This window comes from Danio rerio, chromosome 23, assembly GCF_049306965.1.
Source record: "Danio rerio strain Tuebingen ecotype United States chromosome 23, GRCz12tu, whole genome shotgun sequence".
Lineage (NCBI taxonomy): Eukaryota > Metazoa > Chordata > Actinopteri > Cypriniformes > Danionidae > Danio > Danio rerio.
In genome coordinates this window covers 9,515,565-9,537,949 of record NC_133198.1, presented here as the reverse complement: position 1 = coordinate 9,537,949, position 22,385 = coordinate 9,515,565, and the positions used below count along the sequence as shown (strand labels likewise).

The 22,385-nt window shown below is 36.3% G+C and overlaps 1 protein-coding gene across 4 annotated transcripts in view; it reads left to right on the top strand.

Annotated features, from left to right (window-relative positions):
- mtcl2 (microtubule crosslinking factor 2) overlaps positions 1 to 8,018 on the top strand; it is a 92,314-nt gene extending 84,296 nt beyond the window's left edge. For 2 of the 4 annotated variants that reach the window (XR_012399001.1, XR_012399000.1), the window contains exons 12-15: positions 1,166 to 1,236; positions 1,323 to 2,775; positions 2,931 to 4,434; positions 7,434 to 8,018. Coding sequence is in view for 2 of the 4 variants with exons in the window: in XM_001338326.10 (XP_001338362.5) it covers positions 1,166 to 1,236; positions 1,323 to 2,775; positions 2,931 to 3,089 (1,683 nt within the window). In the remaining 2 variants the exon portion in view is untranslated. Of the gene's footprint in view, positions 1 to 1,165; positions 1,237 to 1,322; positions 2,776 to 2,930 lie in introns of all 4 variants that reach the window. The other 2 variants (XM_001338326.10, XM_005161967.6) reach the window with 1 other exon arrangement.
- The last annotated feature ends 14,367 nt before the right edge of the window (positions 8,019 to 22,385 follow it).

The window sequence follows — 22,385 nt, the reverse complement described above, 5'->3', positions numbered from 1 at the left end:
TGGCTGCTCGGAATGTTTTGCATTAACGAGCAGTTTAACAGGTGTACCTAATAAAGTGGCCTGTGAGTGCATATTTATATCATCTAATATATTTATATTTTCCTCCATTGCTGGGCAATCACATAAAACCTTATATCAAAAAATAAATAAACATTTTCTCAAATGTATGCACGCGTGTGTATTTAAATATACATAATAAATATGTTTAGACACACATATATTATGTAAACACAAATAATTATTTTTGGATGCAATTAATATTGATTTTTTTAGGTTTAGGACTAATACTTTATTAGGATAAGCAAGGTTGGAGAGAGAGGGAGGTTGGGATAGGGAAAGGTCTGCCAGAAGACTTCAATCCCAGATACAGAGTGTGTTACGGCACTAAAGCAAACACTGCACTGACTGAAGTTTACAATTTGTGAACAGTCATTTTTATGGCCTGGGAGGCCTGAGAGGCCTTTGTTTTCTGTTTTCAAAGCTTGTTTCCTTAATTTAATTGTTACTTTCATGTTACTTTTCAAAGTCCTTTTAATAGTGTTGTTTTATTTGGGTCTTTGAGGGTGTCATCATGACATACTTTGTGCATATTTTATCCCCACACTTCCTTCACTGACTCAGGGCTCCCCTCACATAATTGGCGGATATGACAGTATCTCTAAACATTTCCGCAGAGCGCTTGCAGGCTGACTCCCTGTATGTTGCATCACTTATCTGGAATTGCTGGTTTTGCATTTATATGCGGCTGTGCAGAGTATCTGTAGTCCAGCTGGAAAGAAGCCTGAGACAGTGTGGTCAGTGTGTCTGTGCTAACTGCACTACAAGTAATAAGACTGGAAAAACTAATAGGACTATAGTTTTCTTTACATCTTCCTCCTACTCTGTCTCTTGTCACAAGTCTGGCTCGGGGCTCTAATATCTTTGTTTCATTTAACATCCTGAATGGAAAACTCTAATACCATGCCTCACTGAGAGAAATTGGGTCATTTACTTAGACGTGATGAACCATACCACAATCATTAGTCCCACAGAAGAAACTAGCTGTTTTGAATGACCTAATTTCCTGAGGAGAATATTGGCTGACTCAGTAATGCCACATAAATGAATGGGTGTATTGTGACAGGATGTGGCCATGACATACTAAAATAGATCATTTCTCTTTCAGTCTCTCCATGACAAAACTTCAGAGAAGGAAGCCTTAGCTGATGTAGTCGCGGGTAGTTCAGCAATGCAAAGGTAAAATTACTTTCATACAAAATAATCTGCATTCCCATTTAATCAGGCATTATTATTTTGTAATCTTTTCCAATCTCTTACTACAGGACCAAATCAATATCCACCCTCACTGAGTTGAAGAGTCTGCTAGACACCAGTCTACTCCTTCATAGTCACAAGGTCATTGGGGAACCAGAGTACGCCATGGCACAGCACCAATCTGCTGCTCCTGCTTCTATTCTGGCTCGCACTGACTTAAGTGATCTCAACAATAAAAACTGGAAGTACCTGACCAGTGATTCAGCCATACTGGAGAAGGGTGACCAGTTTAAGACATGGGACTGCCCAAGCACCAACTCTAACAGCAGCTTTCCAGGGCTGGAGCTGAACAAGGAGTACATTCAGAGAAGCTACACCGCTCCAGATAAGACGGGCATCCGCATCTACTACAGTCCTCCGACAGTGAGGAGAATGGAGAGGAGGCCAGTCAAAGAAAACACACAGCAGGATTACCAACAAGGACTATCATCTAGGGATGCAGCAATGATAGATCCATCTGGTCAGATTGCTGCATCTGCACCATTATTGACAACTTCCCCATCTGCATACGAGCAGTGGTTGAGTTCACTTTCACAGCAGCACAGAGATCTGCTTGAAGGGCGGACAGGAGGTTCTGCACCTTTCCATGGATTAGAGATTTCAGGCAACCTTAGCGATGACATGAAGGAGATGACCAATTGTGTACGACAGGCCATTCGTTCCAGTTCCCTGGAAAGGAAATGCAGCAAAGATACAGGGAGCCAGACAGTTGGTGTTTGTAGTACAGGAACGCAGACTGCACAGTTTGTCAGCATTGGTATGCAAACTGATGTACCCATCTCAACAGCAAGAGGCCTTCAAGGGAAAGCATGGTCTCCTCGTCCATCCACCTCACTTGCATCTGCACGTTCTCGACAGATCTCTTCATCTTTGGACAAAGTCCACAGTCGCATAGATAGACCTTGTTGCTCTCCCAAATATGGCTCACCTAAGCTCACACGCAGGGTTTCCACCTCCTCCTCCAAACTCGAGACCTCATCAACATCTTCAAGGGATCGCAGTGTCTGGAATCTGCATAACCGAACTGGATCTCAAAATGGTTCTGCCTGGGCTCGTTCCACCACCACCCGTGATAGCCCAGTGCTTAGTGGACTCAATGATGGCTTGACCAGTCTCTTCAGTGTGGTGGAACACTCTGGAAGTGTTGAATCATTGTGGAAAGCAGATACTTGTCCTGGGAGGCAAGCTGCCGGTAAACCGTCTTGTCCAAGTATCGGCGTTGGTCTGGGAGAAGCCGGAGCTCAGAAGTACGGAGTGGTTCAAGAATTTCTTCGTAATGTTTGCGGCAGGACAACATCAGTGAGCATAATTGATGAACCGAAGCCTGAATGCATGCCTGGATCTTTGATCAGCACAGATAACATCACAAAGATAGTCAATAAGAGGTTTATGAAAACACAAAGAGACGAACTGGTAGCCACAGGAAAGGATGCAATGAGCTCAAGCTCCAGTACTGTGGAGGTGAGACAATCTAATTCAAGTAACAGTATCACCAGTCTTGATTTAGATGATTGTTTAATCATAAACAACTGATTGTTCAAACCCCCTCCTCCTCCAAAGAATGGATCAAGTTCATGTCTTAAAGAGTCTTAAAAAATAAACTTTTCTTTTTACAGGATTCAGTTTGTGACTGCAACTCACAAACTGTCACTACCTGTTTTGCCCGCCACTCTCGCTCTACCACACGACATACTCATGGCCAGTGCAAGCATCGAGTGCAAGAGTCATCCATGGGAAACGAAGAACGAGTCAATATGATTAACGAGAGGGAATGAGGCAGCTTCTGCTCACACCTCCCAAAATATATACAAAGAAAACAACTGTCAACACACACCCCACACACACACTGCCACACAAATCCACTGCCACATAAGTACACCAACACATACAGACACACCCTTAGACAAACCTACGTATATACTTCATACCTTCAAAACAAGACTTCAGGGTTACAACAATAGGATCTTGTAGAGTTTGTGCATCTGGAGAGTTTCCAAACCAGACCTCAGTGTAACCAGCACACTTTAACGCCAAGGAAGGGGAGAGTGTTTACCTCCACAATTCCACTGTCAGCCAGCCAGATTTCACATTGTATGTCCTTTGTTCCAGAGTAAACCAGCCTGTCCTGCCTTTAAAATCTACCATTCTACCATCGTCCAGTCAGACTTTACCTTAAACTCTGCCATTCCGTTGTTTGTCATCCAGCCAACAGGACAGCATAGCCAAACTCAAGTTGACACCAGGTCTTATTGAAGTCATGTAGATGTAAAGGGAACGCACAGCATGCAAATGAAATAAGAAAAACCTAGAACCTCAAAATGGCCTTTAGTAAGAGTAACAATATCCCTCACTGCCGACTGGCCCTTTCTCTATTCTACAGATAGTATTGCTTGAATATCTGTAAAATTATCCCATAACCAGCCCATGGTGGACTCGAAGTCAGCTTTTTCAAAAGTCTACAATGGACTCCCTTTGCCTTTGGTGGTCATGAAGAAAGTTTCCAGGAAATCCAATGTGGTCTCAACTTTGGTTTTGAGCTCACATCTCAACAGACAATCATAAACCAGCAAAGCTTGTTTCAACCTCTGTTCTGCAACTACTTTGGACCATGTTCAATTTTCCAACCAGCCAAAATATGAAACTCTTAATCAACCCTGGATTTCTCTAAAAATAGGACTAGATACGTTATGAACCTGTCCTTTTTACAAACTTGATATTCTTATTATGCTGTCTGAAGATGTCTACGAAAAGCACGTTGGTAGCTGTAGAGTAGAAGGATAGCAGTTGTTATGTTTGCTTTGGTACTTTGTACTGTTCAAGTGTTTGGACATTAGAGCACTGACATGTAAAATCTTCATTCCCTGGCTAGGATGTTGTAATGATTTTTAAAGTGTATCGATCATTTTTATTCCTACCCCCTGGTTATGGAAGACATGTTCCTTGGTGTATCTTCTGCAATTGTTTTCATTGTCTACCTCTTCAACCTTCGTCATCATGCTGAAATGGGTCTTAGTCACGGTAAACACCAATTTTAATTTAATGTTAAGTCCCAGCTGGGTTAGTTGACATTTCTGTGTGGAGTTTGGATGTTCTCCACGTGTTCCTGTGGGTTTCCTCCAGGTGCTCCGGTTTCCCCCAAACCAAAAAAACATGTGCTATAGGTGAATTGAATAAACTAAGGCCCTGTTTACACTAATGCGTTTTAGTTTTAAAACGCATAAGTTTTGCTAAGGTTACGCCATCCGTCCACACTACGCCGGAGTTCTCAAATGCCAAACACGGAGTGTTTTGAAAACGCTGGAGAGGCCGTTTTCATTCTAAAACATCAAACATCTAAAATCATCAGTGTGGATGAGGAAAAACGGAGACATCTGAAAACGGAGGCAGGGCTTCTGAGATTCGCTACCTGATTGGGGCTTTCGTGTCATTGCGTGTCCTTCCCTTATTCATCAAGCCCCTATCACATGACTATAACACATGGCTTTAACGCTACCGGAAGACAGTACTGTAAACATCAACATGGGCACAGAAATGGGAGCGTTGTTTGCACTATTGTCTGTTTTAGGCGCCATTGTGCAGTGATTCATTTGTTACATTTAGTAACAACTCAACCTCATCGTCTGTCCACAAAAATACCTCTCTTGCTTTCTTTGCCATCGCGTTTAATGTTCAACCTGCGTTTGTTGACTAACAATAACAAAATGCAGAGCAAGACGCAAGCTTTCTGTTTATACTAGAACGTGCATGCCCAGAGTGCGCGAATGGTCACGTGATATACGTTTTTGGTGGCGTAGTGTGGACGGAGATATGTTCAGAGACGCTAGGTAAAACGCTAATGTGGACGGGCATCGTTTGTGATCTAAAACGCCACTTTTAAAAACTAAAACGCACTAGTGTAAACGGGGCCTAAATTGGAAGTAGTGTATGTGTGTAAATGTAAGGTGTATGGGTGTTTTCCAGTGCTGGGTTGCAGCTGGAACAGCATCCGCTGCGTAAAACATATGCTGGATAAGTTGTTGGTCTAATCTGCTGATGAATAAAGGGACTAAGCTGAAGCAAAATTAATGAATGAAAATTTTGTAAACTTAGATCTCGCTCTTAAATCGACCCTTTGAGCCCGAAATTATGCAAAGATTGTCAGCTACTTATCAATTGTGGTAAGCGCATAGTGGCTTAAAGTGGGTGCTCTCGAGCACCCTTCTAAAATGAGACACCATGTAGACCCAAGTATGGCACGATTGAAAAGGCCAGAATGCACCTCAATCCATCAAAGCCTCAGTCGTGTCAAATTAAATTGTCGCTTACCCTGACTAAAATCCATAATCCTATTTTCCAGAACACATTTTAAGTCTCACAAAATACTAATTATGCAGATATCACATATATAAACAGATATGTTTAATACTGAAACACTGAATGCTAATTAATTGCCCCCAGTGAGATTTTGAGATTAGAGAGATTTTATCAGATAATCCCAAATATAATCCATAAGCGGATCGTTTGTTGACGTAGCTATGCAGTTACTGTAATACGAGTGTGTGCCTCCCTGTAGCTGCTCCTGCATAAGCGTCGAGTACGTTTGTAATGTGTTTTTTTTCTCCAATCTCTAGTTGGAGTGGTGCTGCAGAAACTGAAGTCTAGCCTTTTGATGGTGCTTTTCCTAGATTTGATGACAGTACATTAGAGGAACCTTTTTGTATGCATTTCTCGAGCCATGCGAATTTGTTGAGTCAGCTCTTTTATAAATCGGGCATTAGTAAAGTTTCAGAATATCACATTTCTCAATTGTATGGCTAAAAAACACGAGCAGATATTAAAAACCCAGCCTATTATGTCTCAAACAATGCCTCCTTACAGCCTTGCCATATGTCCCACAGCTACCTCTTAACTCGAAACTGTATCTTGCATTTCATTTAACCCATTCATGTGTCATTTTGAAGGTCACTAGAGTGCCTTTTTAAAAATTCAAACAAGATAATCTGTTTTTAAGGAAAAATAGATGTTTTCAAAAGTCTGCTGTTAGCTAATGACCCCCTCTTTTTCTTGAAAAGTATGAAAATAAGACAATGTCTGTATTGCTAACGTTAAATGAACTGCAAATTGATTATATAGTGAATACTGTAATTGATTACAGAAGCCAAAACACATTTTGAGGACATTTACAAGTGAAATCTAATGAAATGTAAGTCAGACCTATCTTTATAAGCCATTCTTACCTGTTCGAATGTTTCCTGAGTCTAAAGTTGCTCACTTACCCATATCAGACAAACACTGTATCATCTCTTCAAGTGTCCCTTAGCCGTTTAGTCTTGATGTTATTTACTCTTCTAAATTTGGTCACATGATCTCTGAAAAACAGAGGGAATGACCTTACCTTAGGAGATTTTCATTTGAGTGCTCGCAAAGTCAATGCATCAAGTTCTAAAGTCTTAAACCAGGGGTTTCCAAACTCTGTACTGGAGGGTTGGAGTCCTGCAGATTTAAGCTGTGGTCACACTGGGCTTTTCTCCCCATAGACTTTCATTCATATGCACACGATTGCATCAGACTGGAATCACAGGGTCATTATAGGAGTCAAATTTCAAGCTTGGTGAACTCTGACCTGCGAAATCGCATCACTTGACTGCGTGAGACCAACCGAGGATCAAAACATGACCTCTCTGGACAGAAATTTAAAACATGGAGCAATCGCTCGCTTTTTTAAAGCCTAATAATCTTGTTTATTCTCGCCCCTTTTCGCAGCGCCGCACGACAGAATTTCACATTATCAAACTCTAGTGTGACCGCAGCTTAAATCTCCAACTTGCCTCAACACACCTGCAAGGATGTTTCTAGAAGGCCTAGTAAGAGCTTGATTAGCTAGCCCAGGTGTGTCTGATTGGGGTTGGAACTAAACTTTGCAGGACACCGGCCCTCCAGAACTGAGTTTGGACACCCCTGTCTTAAACCATAGGTCTCAAACTCGATTCCTGGAGGGCCACAACTCTACAGTTTTGATTCAACCCTAATCAAACACAGCTGAACCAACTAATCAAGGTGTCCAAGACTACTAGAGATTATTAAGCAGGTGTAAGATGGAGGTGGTTGGAGCTAAACTGTACAGAGCTGTGGCCCTCCAGGAGTTGTGTTTGAGACCATTGTCTTAAAGCAAACCCACTGATGGTTTGATAGTTCTCCAAATTTGGTATTAGAATCTAAATGATGCCAATCACTTTTTAAACCAGTGACTAGTTTAAAAGGATTGGTGGTTTTAGATTTGAAACAGATGTTTGCATAGGAGCAGCTTTCTGATTGGCCTTCCCATTCACAATAATGGTCTCTATCGCTATTGTGTCATCACATTATCCTGTTTTAAAGCCTAGCAATATATAAAACACCTTGTCGCTTGTTGTCAATATCGTTTGCTAAATTATTATAAAGAGAATATGTGTATATTTGTTTGTTTTTTTGGTTTCCATTTAAAGTCTTTTGAATGCAAAAGATGAGATCAGATGAACATTGAGGAACCATCTTAAATGATTTAACTTGAAGTCAAATATACTGTAAATAAACACAGTTTTTACTCTTTCTATCCTTGTGTAGGAAACATTGAATGTCTCTGCCAACTTCGAGCTTGAATTCTGTACCTTTCCTCATCTGAATTAAAAACATGAGAAGATTTTCTGTAAATACAAACATTTTGACAATAAAAATACTGAAATTTTCTTGATGGATTTTTTGTGATTCTTGTTTACATCTGGGTGGAGAGTGTCAGAGGTATGATGTTATGCTCGTAACAAATTAACAATGGATAAAAGTCAGGGGTAGATTTAACTAATAAGTAAGGTAAGCAGCCGCTTAGGGCCTCAGGAAAAATCCATATATAGGTATAAATTATACCTATAAACTATAAATAACATCATTTTATATCAGATTTTGTATAGTGAGAGTCAAACAAATACATTTTTTACATAATTAAATATGAATTAAAAGATAATAAAATATATTATTATTATAATAACATAATGGTATGTAATAATATGAAACAAAAGATCCACCACCCTCAATCATAAAAAAAAAAAAAAAATTATTATTTTTAGTTGTAAAATCATTTTGAGACATTAATTATTTAAAATGTAAAACTTACATTGAGATAAAACTTAGAAAAGAAAATTAAGTGATATAACAAAACAGCAGAATTATTAAAAATATTAAATAAAAGTAGAAAGGGTGCATTTCAGAACTTGGGGTCCCATGGCTGAAGTTGCTTTGGGCCCCAAAATCACTAAATATGACAATATTCAATATTCAAGACACTTCTATACAGCTTAAATTGACATTTATTAATTAACGTTGTCCTGTAGACTATCGAAAAAAAAATTCAGCTTAAAGGGGCTAATAATTTTGACCTTAAAAAATTAAAACTGCTTTTATTTTAGCCGAAATAAAACAAATAAGACATTTTCCAGAAGAAATAATATCATCAGACATACTGTGAAAATTCTGCCCTTTAATAGTTAACAAATAGTTTTTTCTGATCTGTATCTTAAATAAATATTACCAATTAAATAACAGATAACATAAATATACATGTGACCTCGCCTATAATAGTTTATAACATTGTTAACGCATGTTAAGCCAAAAATATTAATTTAGCGGTTTGAAACTAGCAAATCTAGAACACCAACAGACAGCGTAAGTGTTCACAAAACATGTTTCGTGTAAAATAGCCATTACTACTGTAGCTGTCCATAAAACTTGATGCGTAGTTTGTATTTTATTAAACACTGTTTAACCTGTTAAACTATTAACCTGTTGGCTTGCATGGAAGTTAAAAAGTAAAATAAAAAATGATGTGCAGTCTTTCATGGACATCCATTGGAGCAGGAATCCAAACCTGTTGCTATTTATTTATTATCACAGAGAAACACTCAATATCCCTGACAACACTGAAAACAAAAGTTTGATTATTTAAATTAGATGTAATTGAATTAAATAGATAACGGTTTACTGAGGTAACATAACTAAAAAAACCTTGACTCCCCGATCATCAATGTACAGTGCATCCAGAAAGTACTATAGTGCCTCACGTTTTCCCACATTGTTTTGTTACAACCTTATTCCAAAATGGATTAAATTAATTTATTTCCTTAAAATTCTACATGACAATGTGCAAAATACAGCCTCAAGTCTATTTTGATTATGATGCCACAAGCTTGGCACACCTGTCTTTGTGAATTTTTGCCCTTTCCTTTTTGCAGTACCTCTCGAGCTCTATCAGGTCGGATGGGTATCAATGTACAGCCATTTTCAGATCTCTCCAAAGATTTTTGATAGGATTTACTCTTTATATCCTCGTGTAGCAAACATTGAATGTCTCTGCCAACTTTGAGCTTGAATTCTGTACCTTTCCTCATCTGAATTAAAAACATGAGAAGATTTTCTGTAAATACAAACATTTTGACAATAAAAATACTGAAATTTTCTTGTGATTCTTGTTTACATCTGGGTGGAGAGTGTTAGAGGTATGATGTTATGCTCGTAACAAATTAACATTGGATAATACAGTCAGGGATAGATTTAACTAATAAGTAAGGTAAGCGGCCGCTTAGGGCCCCAGGAAATATCTAAGAGTATAAATTATACCTATAAACTATATATAACATCCTTTTATATCAGATTTTGTACAGTGAGAGTCAAACAAATACATTTTTTACACAATTAAATATTATTATAAGCATCAGTGTACAGCCCTTTTCAGATTTCTCCAGAGATTTTTGATAGGATTTAGGTCTGGGCTCTGCCTGGGCCACTCACAGACTTTCACCGAGTTGTTGTGAAGCCTGTAACAAAAAAATGTGAAAAGAGTGTAGCGCTATGAATACTTTCCGGATGCACTGTATAATTCGCACCCTGTTTAGGATTATACTCCTCTTATTAAATCCGTCAGCTTTGTACCTTTTACATGTTCCATACACTATTTTATAATGTGATTCAACACATAGCAGTTGGGTTTGACTCGTGACAGTGGTTCAAAAACTAATGGAAAAAATACTGCTGGAAGCTGATTGCACTAATTACTGGTTTTGTACAACAGATTAAATGTAAAATAAATAAATAAATAATCTCCTTCTATTGTAAGAATAATCTTTGGCCATTAACATTTTTTAACATATTAAATCTCCACTCGTCATCATTTTTTTCAGTCCTTAATTCAGATAATTCATGCATAAAGGATGTGTTGAAGAAAATGGATGTGTTTGTTATGGAGGAAATTACTCATCTCTCCTTCCCTGTTGGCATAAAGATGGTGGAAAAGAAGCTAAATGAAGTGAAGAGAGCGAAGGAATGGTTTTAAATCTTGCTCTAGTTCATGTCCAGCTGTGGATTGTGAGTCTGAGCCCAGTTGGAAACCTTCTTTTTCACACACACATAGACACACCAGCTGACAAAAGGAGCATGGAAAGCAAATTCAAGATCATTTGTGTGTCTTTTGCATGTGTGTGTGTGTGTGTGTGTATGTGTATGGTGTCGGGTTTACTTGAGAGGAACATCTGTGATTTTCTTTAGGGATATTTCCCTCCCCGCCGAGATTTTCCTTCTTTTTTTCCTTGTTTGAAAATAAACTAGTTTGCATTTGAATCTGAGTGCGGAAGGAGAGAGATACAGGATGTGACCAAACAGTTGCATCATTCAAAAAAAGACTGATTTCCTGTCGTGATGGGATGACACTGCCATTAACATTCATAGAGGGATTCAGCGGAAGAGGGAGAGAAGAGAAAGGAAAAGAAACCGTGAGGGGAAAGCTGTGGCTCTGAATGTCATAAAAGGGGTTTTTACTTTCAAGATGTGACCCACGACGATAATACATTCCATTTCATTCTCCACTGAGCATAAACACACACATACACACACGCACTGCAATCAAAGCTGTCCTGCCCATACAAATGAACTAGACTAACCTCACTACAGCAATCTATAGATTCAAAATCAGAGATATTATTAAGTCCATTCTGGAATTAATAAGTGTCCTGACCCTAACACAATATTTTATTTTAAAATGATCCAATGATGCTTTTTATTTTTATTATATATACCATTTTTCTTTAAACAATATATAATTAAACAATGTAATTCTACTAAAATAATATATATATATATATATATATATATATATATATATATATATATATATATATATATATATATATATATATATATATAATAGGTGGGCATAGATTAATTTCTTTAATCTAGATTAATCTCACTGTAATCTCAGAATTAATCTAGATTAAAATGGCTCATTTGAATTCTGCCGAAGGCATTCAGATTATGTGTTCTACCCAAGTAATGTCTTTGAGAACGGGTTTCTCAAGCCAGGTGGCGCATTAAACCAGGGGCTCATCTCCTGTTTTCAAAATGCATCAAACTGCTTGAGAAACTGTTCCACTATGATAATTGGTGATGAAACTAAATGATGTTCAATAAGATTCACTTGTTTTTAATAGCTGTTTATTCAGTTAAACATGAATTGTGAACTGCCTACATAAGCTCCAAAGAGCGATTTTTGATTACCTTAATCTGACTAAAGTCATAACAGAACTAAACAGAAATGGAATTGACATGTGGAGTTTGCAGATATTAGCATATATTGGTGGCATTATTGAAGTAAACACTGCAATCAAACTATTATCGTCATATAGTACTTTTTGCCATATTTTCCGACAAGATCCACACACGCGACTGTCAGTAAAGGACCGCACACACACACACACACATACATACACATCGCAAAATGCTGAAGTTTTTTTTCTGTCCATTTGGCGTGCGTTATTAAATTCAATAACACTATAATAATCACCAGTACTCCTTATTTGCATCTAATACCCCAGTTTGTCACGGCGGCATGAATAAATGTTCATGAGTTAAAGTGAAACTGCCGAACTGCAGTTAAAGTCAGGCATCCTGCTGGTTTGATTCAGAGGGGCACTTTTTTGTCAGAGGACACATATATATATATATATATATATATATATATATATATATATATATATATATATATATATATATATATATATATATATATATATATATATATATATATATATATTAAGGGTGGAGCCGAACCCGAATACGGTATTCGGAAAGGCACGAATAGCGTGCTTTTACGAATACTTATTTCGAACAAATACTTGAAAAATTATTTGTATTCGGGAGCAAGAAAAACACTATATCAAAAAGCAGCGTTTCCTCCTGAGACCACAGTGCATGAGTGAGAGAGAGAGCGAGCGAGAGAGAGAGAGAGACGGACGCTCAGTCGGAGGGCGGGGCGGAGGTAAAAGGTCTCTGGCGCATGCTTCTCAACAGCAGACAGAGAAGGCTCGGCTGAGCGAAAAATTTTCCATTCGGGATTTTCCATTACGCTGCATTTTTAAAGTTTGCAATCGTGTGCTCTCTGTTTACGCAACGTTAGCTCGGTTAGCGCGGTTATTTAGACAATAGACTGTTGACAGAGTAACGTTAACGTTCGTTTATAAAGGTTAAAACGATGCTTCGAATAGTATGCACTTATGGGAGTTATATGGTACGTCTAAATAACTGTCTTTTGCAGACAGCAAGATATATGCTATAGGCTAGTTAACCTTAGCATAGCTTCCCGTCACTTTTCATTAACTTGAATCTCCTCAAATACATTTGGGCACCATGAAAAAGAGTGAGACTGCTGCTGAGCCATTTCTTGGTCCTCCACCAGTAAAAAATAAATAAAACTTGAGGTTCTGTGTGGAAGCATTTTACAGTCAGTGGTGCTGCAGATAAAACAAACTGATACTGTATAATATGTGCAAAAGTGAAATCAGCAGAGGCAGAGATATTAAACATCTGTCAACATCTTCTATGCATAATCATTCATTTTCTTTTCGGCTTAGTCCCTTTTTCAATCTGGGGTTGCCACGGTGGAATGAACCACCAATTTATCCAGCATATGTTTTACACAGTGGCTGCCCTTCCAGCTGCTACCCAGCACTGGGAAACATCCATACACTCTGTTTCACACACATACAATAGGGACAATTTAGCTTACCCAATTCACCTGTATTGCATGTGTTTGGACTGTGGGGGAAACCGGAGCACCCGGAGGAAACCCACGCCAACATGGGGAGAACCCAGTCGAGGCTCGAACCAGCAACCTTCTTGCTGTGAGGTGACAGTGCTACTCACTGTGCCACTGCGCAACCTTCTATGTAATGTATTATCACATGCACTAAAAGCATCCTCTCCTGATACTGTCTGTGAACCCCCCACAAGCATCAATCCCCTCAATCAGCACAGCTATGTTCTGCTAAATCCTCCACAAGCACCAAACCATCAACACAGCCACATTCTGCCCCAGCAAGTCAGTTTCAAACATAAAAAAGTAAAAAAAAAAAAAAAACTTTGTGTCTGTTTTGTGGCAGGCAGATGACAATAGCAGGGCTGTATCTTTTAGTATTATATAGAATACTTTTGTTCTGCCAGATCTCCCAGGCAGGGTTTTATTTAGATTTATTTAGTTAATTTTAGTTTTTGAAATTCTGTGCATTGGAAAGAAGTCCTTTCAGAAGAAGAACAGTTTTTTGAAGTATGTTTTGTTTTTATTCTGTCTATTCAGTGTCCTTCAACAAGAACGGTGGTGGTGGGGTTCATAATATTCACAATGGTATTTTATTAGTTGTTGGTTTAACCATGGATGAGATAATGGCTTCTATGTTATTTTCTTTTCAATGACATTTCTTATCACATGTTCAAAAACAACAGCCAATATTGCATATCTATAATTTATATAATGGGTATAATTAAACAATACTTTCACTATAACGTAAATTAGAAGTGTAATAGAAAAAATATATATTTTTGCGCCATTTTGAATTTTACTCGAATACAAATACAAATGCAAATACAAATACTTTTCCCCCCTCAACAAATACAAATACAAATACAAAAACCGGCTGCTCCGCACATCCCTAATATATATATATATATATATATATATATATATATATATATATACATATATATATATATATATATATATATATATATATATATATATATATATATATATATATATATATATATGAACAATACTACACTCGTAGCAGTGTGATATGACGGTATATTGTCATTGGTAAGAGGCGTGTCTTAGGATCTCACCAGTGACGATATACAGCCATATCGCAGTGCTACGAGTGTAATATTGCATTTATACAACAGATTGACAGCATAATCATGTATATAAAAAGAAAATCATACACAGAGAGTCTCAAAACCCTTTTGTATGAGCAACTACTTTCTTCGGCTCACATCTGCAGCTGATGTCAGAACAGCAGAAGCAGTTACTAAATCCCAAACGTCATTTTAAAGCTAGTATTTGAATAATGATTAATGATGAACAAGAAATATGCCAGAAGTGTTTTTTATAAATGTAATATTACATATAAAATTATTAAAACTATATATATATATATATATATATATATATATATATATATATATATATATATATATATATATATATATATATATATATATATATTAAATTAGAAATTTATTAAAATAGAAATATTATATGTAAAATATAATATATATATATATATATATATATATATATATATATATATATATATATATATATATATATATATATATATTATAATACATATATATAATATAATATAAACATATATATAATATATATATATATATATATATATATATATATATATATATATATATATATATATATATATATATATATATTTATATATATATATATTTGTGTGTGTGTGTGTGTGTGTGTGTGTGTGTGTGTGTGTGTGTATATATATATATTTAGACAAAGGGACGTAGTATATTATAACAGAGTTTTGAATCTGTTTTCTTTAGTGTTGTTTTTACACTGTAAAACCCAACAGTCAACTTTATTAAATGAGTGCAGTTAACTCAAAATTTATTCAAAGTTAATTCTACTCATTTAAAAATAGTTTTGAACTCAATGTTAAAGGTAATAAGTTACTTACCTTTTACTTAAATAGAGTAAGTTCACAGTACTCATTTTTTTGTAGCAACTGGTTTCTCAAGTGATTTGAGTTGCCTTAAGCTGTTGGGTTTTATAGTATTCAGTTGGTTTGAGTTCATGTACTCAAATGGATTAAGTTCACAGTACTCATTAGGATTAATTGATAAAGGTTTCATCAAGACAAATTTAAAACCTTTTAAGACCATTATGAATGAAATTTTAGACTTACATAAGGCTAAAGGCTAAACACTAAGGACTAAACACTAAGGACTTTCTAATGGGCCAATTAAAATATAAAAAACAAAGTTATTGTAAGGAAGACAATCAAACCACAGTGGTAAATAGAGTTAATAAATAAACGTTTGTTAAAACTTTAATTGAAACAGATTGTTAGGGATTGGAATGGTGTTGGCCTGATTGGGTACCTTTACATGGACATGGACAATCTTTAAGACCACATGGGAAAGCTAGGTTGCTGCCGGAAGGGGTGTTAGAGGGGCCAGCAGGGGTCACCCAACCTGCGGTCTGTGTGGGTCCTAATGCCCCAGTATAGTGACGGGGACTCTAAACTGCTCAGTGAGTGCCATCTTTCGGATGAGATGTTAAATGACCACAGAGAGGTCCTGACTCTCTGTGGTCATTAAAAATCCCAGGATGTCCTTCGAAAAAGAGTAGGGGTTTAACCCCGGCATCCTGGCCAATTCTCCCACTTGCCTATGTCCATCATTGCTTCCTAACTCTCCCTATATCATAATTGGCTTCATCACTCTGTCTCCTCTCCACCAATCAGCTGGTGTGTGGTGTGAGGTCTGGCGCAAAATGGCTGCCGTCGTGTCATCCAGGTGGATGCTGCACACCGCTGGTGGATGAGGAGATTCCCTGCTATGTGTAAAGCGCTTTGAGTGCCCAGAAAAGTGCTATATAAATGTAAGGAAATATTATTATTAATTATTAGTTTTTAAACACGTAAAAGTTTGTTTTTTAAAGGCATTTTAAGACCCCGCGGATACCCTGGTCTCAATATTATGTAGTCCCGAGCAAAGATATCCAAAAGCTATAAGGCCATCATTAGACAATGTGCACTAATCGTAAATATCAATATTCTAGGTTTAAAAGGGTCGACGCAAAACTTGAGATGATAGTAATTCCCACACAACGCACAATCAGGCTATTCGCATGCTGTAATGCAGAGTCAGACATTCAGTAAGCTCATCCTGATTAGATGGAAATCAGGAGCTTGTCTGAGGTGGACACTGCAGCTTATGTAGGTCAACAGGAGAACGATACTGCTTATCTTGTAAAACCTCATGGTGAAAAAAGAGCTGGAATTTCTCTCTCGTGCAGAGCACAGATTGATCAGGTAGATTTAAAAAAAAAAAAACAGGGGCCCACTTTTAAGTTGGAGTGCACGCGCTTGTGCTTTCTCTGGCTGATAGGTAATAAATCAGTTTAGCTGCAGTTTGAGAGCACTAAAGACATTGTGAAATTAAACTTTTTTAAAAATTTGTGGCTTGTTGATTTGTTACTTTAAAGTTTTTGTTTTTTTATCTCAACTATTATGATGATCTTTCACCCAGGATCATGTTCATATTTTGACCCAATTTAATTCCAATTACAAACCTACTTAAATTAAAAACCAAATTATCCTTTCCTTCACTCATGAAACTTGTTAGTTTATTTAACTCTGACTGAATATTATTTTCCATCCATTTGGATTACATACTTCTAACATACCGATAAACTTTATGCGATAGATTTTGTTAGTTAAACATGAATGATTTATGTACACTATAAAAATGTATATGATCAGTTAGTCCTGACAGCATGTTTTAGCTCATTTGTAACTTATTAAACTAAGTTAATCATGTTCTAACTTAATTTTATTAGTTACTCAAGCTGTTTTAAGTCAGTTTACATAATATAAGTTCAATGGACTCATAAGGTTAATATGATTCAGCTTAAAAATGTAAGGCAACCAGGATTTTTTGTAATGTAATAATATCAATAAATTCAATGTGTTTCTTATTAATTCATATGTTGTGTGGTGTATGGAACTGAATCAATTTTGCCCACGAATATTAAGTAAACAATCTCATAGAATGTAATTAATTAAATCAGGCCTACAGCTAGATATATTTATACCATATTCATATCTTTAAATTGGGCCTGATTTAGGCCCAATCCCAATTTGAACCCTTAGCACTTCCCTTTACCCCTACCCCTTGTTTTGTGGGTGCCCGTGAAGGGGAAGTGGTGTCCCAGTTCTATTTAGCTTGAAGGCGTAGGGGTAAGGGCAAGGGGTATACACCCCTTCAAACGAAGATTTTTCAGGACCACACTCGAAACCAAGGGGTAAGAAAACTTCCCAGAATACACCAGCCACAGCTGCACCCGGAAGTAAGGAGATCCACAAATTAGAATTTTTTTGTCGTTATTACGAATTTTTATAACAAACAAACACGTTTTAATATTTATAATATTCAACATTCATAACAGCGTTCATGTTTTACCATCATGCTTTAAAACCCCCCACAACATTCTGACACTCAATGACACTGGAATACCCTGTCAAAAAAAGGTTTAGTGGCTGTCAATGGCCTTTTTACAATGTCTGCTATAATGCAAATGTTGTTTTTGGTGTGTTTACATAGATAAATATGGCCACTGTGTAAATGCAAAGTACAGTTATGAGCTTATTTCCACATTAGATCAATATGATAATATAATATATGCCTTCAGTGATTTCCTGAATATAAAAAACAAAAAATAACTCAAGTGGAATAACTACAGCAGTCGCGATCCTCTGATCTCATTCAAAGCAGGAGATCATGATGACATCTGATGACGTGTGCAGGTGCTGTAGTGCTGTCCCAATTCTAAGAGGTAAATTTTGAAGCCCTTCCCCTTAACCCTTGGTTCTAAGGGCCAAGGGGAGGGGGAAGGGGTGGGGGTAGAAAAATAGAATTGGTATTGGGCCTAAATTTAATAGTATTCAATTTGAACAGATTTAGATTTATTCTAAGGAATTTTACTAGATGCTTTAAAAAAAAAAAAACTAACAAATTAACCCATATGTACTGTTGGGGATGATTTCATCCACTCTGGGGTGATTTTGAGTCTTAATTTGGCCATAACTTTCTCCGCATTTTAACTAGCGGAATGATTTTTGGTGACAAATCTTATTTTGACGCATATTTTGGAAAAATTCTTCAATAAAAAAAAAAAAAAAAAAACTCAACAATACACTCAGGGCAAAATTTCTACCCTTTTATGTTTGGGATGAAAACATCCACTGAATTAAACTGTAAAAATGCATCAGATAAAAAAAAATCATTTTTTTTGCTATATATCTATTAATCAACCTCAGTCCTGATCAAAGCTACTAAATTATTTAGAAAATTACAGGATTTTAACTCTTTAATTGTAAAATTCTGAAATTATGTCATTGATAAAATAAAAACACACAAAGTTATATATTTTGCAATACAAATAGTAATTGTGGACTGGATTTTTTATACCTTTTATCAAAGTCTTGGACATGTAAAACAGCATTGCCTTTGATGCATTGTTTTTGATAAATTTTTCTCCCTAATTTACTGTTGGTGGCTGTTTTTTTTACCACATTGACTTCCATTATAACCACAGTTTTGTGATTGCAAATCCATGACACCATGTAATCATGCATTTTTGATTGTTGGTGGTCTTCCCTATTGAGAAGATGTAAAATCTGTTTTTACTGTTGATCATCACTTGGCACCCTTTAGGGTTAGGTCTGTTAAAAAAAAATCTTATTATTATTTTTTATAAAGTTTAACAGGAAATTAAAGTGTGTATGTGTGTCTTAGAGAGTGTGAGAGTGATCTTTACGCACTTACCTTGATCCTTCTGAGAAAATCAAAATATGCATCTCAGCTCTCACAACTACATTTGGTAAATAAAAACTAAGACTGTGCATTTATGCACTATCAAATGTGGTTATAATGCAGGTAAATGGGGCAAAAAAAAAAAAAAAACAATGCATCAAAGCCAAATTTGTTACTAATTGTTCATGGGCAAGACTGTGATAAAAGGTCCAGTCCACAATTCAGTTTTTTTCAACAAATCACTGACATCATTTGTGAACTTGGCAATTAAAAAGTTAAAATCCTGTAATATTTTAAAACAATTTAGTAGTTTTGATGAGGACTGAGGTTGATTAACCAATTTATGCAAAATAAATAAATAAATATACATTAGCCCCCTAATGTATGTAAGAATTATTAGCCCCCTTTGATTTATTTATTTATTTTTTATATTACACAGTATGTTTAATTTTCACAGTATGTCTGATAATATTTTTTCTTCTGGAGAAATTCTTATTTGCTTTATTTAGGCTTAAATAAAAGCAGTTTTTAATTTTTAAAACCATTTAAGATCAAAATTATTAGCCTCCTTAAGCTATATTTTTTTTCGATAGTCAACGGAACAAACCATTATTGTACAATAACCTGCCTAATTACCCTAACCTGCCTATTTAACCTAATTAACCCAGTTAAGCCTTTAAATGTCACTTTAAGCTGTATAGAAGTGTCTTGAAAATGTCTTGTCATATATTTTACGGTCATCATAGCAAAGAAATCAGTTATTAGAAATGAGTTACTATTATGTAACAAGTGTGTTGAAAAAAATCTGCTCTCCGTTAAACAGAAATTGGGGAAAAAATAAACAGGGGGGCTAATAATTCAGAGGGGCTAATAATTCTGACTTCAACAATATACCTATTTATTTTATAATATCGGATTGATCTATTTGTTTAATACAGTTTTCATCCCTGACATTACAAAAGGGTAGAAAACTCGAACAGTGCACAAGGGTTAAATAAAATCAGAAAGTTACAAACAGTTAAATGATAAACTTCATTGGAATTCATGTATTTTTTAAGTGTAGCATTTATTGATTGTAAAAGAAAACTACAAGAATGTATTGTTTGTTGTGTGTCATTGATTGAGCTTTATTGCGCTAGCATTCATCCTTTATTTCCTTTCTTAACCATCAATTGGCTTCAAAGGAAATGGCTGTATAGCTGTGTGTCCTCAGAGCTTTCTACCATCGTACAAGCTGCCAAGTGTGGTTTAGCCAGACAGCGACCTAAACTAAAAGCTATTAGATATTAATTGCTTATGTGTACCCTAATAAATGCGATTTTCTGTGTCCTTGAGTATGAGGAAAATGGAGGGTGCAGCAATCTTGAGGTGGTGAAAAGAGGAGAAGCAAGCAAAGAAACAGAATAAAAGTAATAGAAGCAATGGAACATGTGGGAAAAGCACTGATGGGGAAAACTCAAATATTAAGTGGCAAACTACTGAACTCTACAGCTTTGATGTCCCACTTACAGTCACACTCTCTCTCATTGCCGTCTCAATTAAAATAAATCATGTTAATTAAAATAAACTGGCCATAGGAATATTTGTTTCTCATGAATCGGAAATCATCAGAACTATCCTGAATATGAGTTTCCTGCACTGTAAAAGATGACCAGGATTTTTACAGTAAGAAAACTGTAAAACTGCTACAGTAAAGTTTTCTTAATATACAGTATTTATCCTGTGAATAACCATAATTTCTTAGAATTCCTTGCATTATACATTTTTACTACATTACTGCATTTACTGTAAATGTCCCTAGAGTGTGAGGCTTAGTGTGTGTGAATGGGAGAGTGTGTTGGTCTTTCCCAGCCCTGGGAGTTTATGTGTTAGTGCACTTTCTGGGCTGGGTTGTGGCAGGATGAGCATCCACCAGTAAAATGTGCCAGAAAAATTGGGGGTGGTTTAATCTGCTGTGGTGACCCCTGATGAAGAAGGGAAGAAGCCAAATAAAAGTGAGCGAGTGGGTTTTCTAGTAGGAAACTGAATACCTGAGTTAATCAAATACCTTATTACTTCAACTTAAATGGAGGAGGTTCACAGTACTCATATAGATTAGTTTAACTGAAATAGTTTGTAGCAATCGGTTTCCTCAAACGGTTTGAGTTTACTTACTGGGTTGTACAGTACTCAGTTGGTTTTAGTTCTCTTCATTTATTATTATGTTGGCTTGAGAAAGCCAACATACTGTTATGCTACTCTGTCCTTGAAAACAAACGTATCTCCTCCTAGGCCGTTCATGCCACAAGGCCCAAATGTGGTCAAAATGTGCCTTCTACATTCAAGATTGTTGCTTTATCTCCTCATGCCTATAAGACTTATTGTTTTTTATAATAAAAAATGTTAACTATTCAATTTTTATAATCCGGGCATATAAAAAAATTATACAAGCCCCAAATTTGGCCAAAAGCTGTATTTAGATGCGTTAGATTTTGTTGCTACATCTTTAAGGTTTTTCAGACTTTTAGTTTTCCAATAAATAATTTTTAAGCATTATTTTTCTCAAAATATGGCAAGCCATTTTTTACCTAAACTCAATTTTGCATGTATCACTTTCACACTTATTAAGCATTGTATTTTCAAAAAAATACGGCAAGCCATTTTTACATAATATTCATTCCCTTAGTCCCTTTATTAATCAGGGGTCGCCACAACGGAATGAACCGCTAAATTATCCAGCATTTGTTTTACACAGCGAATGCACTTCCAGCCGCAACCCAACACCAGGAATACATAATGTTCAAGTCCAGTTTTTGACACTCATAAAGACTGTCATAGAAACATCGGGGTTGATTTAGATCACTCATATTGCCAAGAAGCTTTGATGTGTCATCACTAACCTGTCAAATGTCCCCATAGCAATAAAACAGTATAACCTAGCAACCATTTAAAAATAGCAATATCTCTACATCAGAACATCGTAGGGACCTGGGCATTGGCTTGTTTGACTCATGCTAGCAAAAGGGACTTCCTGTGTACTATGCATGGTAACAATGATAATGGAAGCCAAGTGCTAATAACGATTAGCTACACGCTATCAATGATTATCTAAATGCAATAACATATGCTAGAAATGCCTACTAAGTATTAGCATTTGATCAAACATGTACACGAGCATTGCCATTTAGCAACTG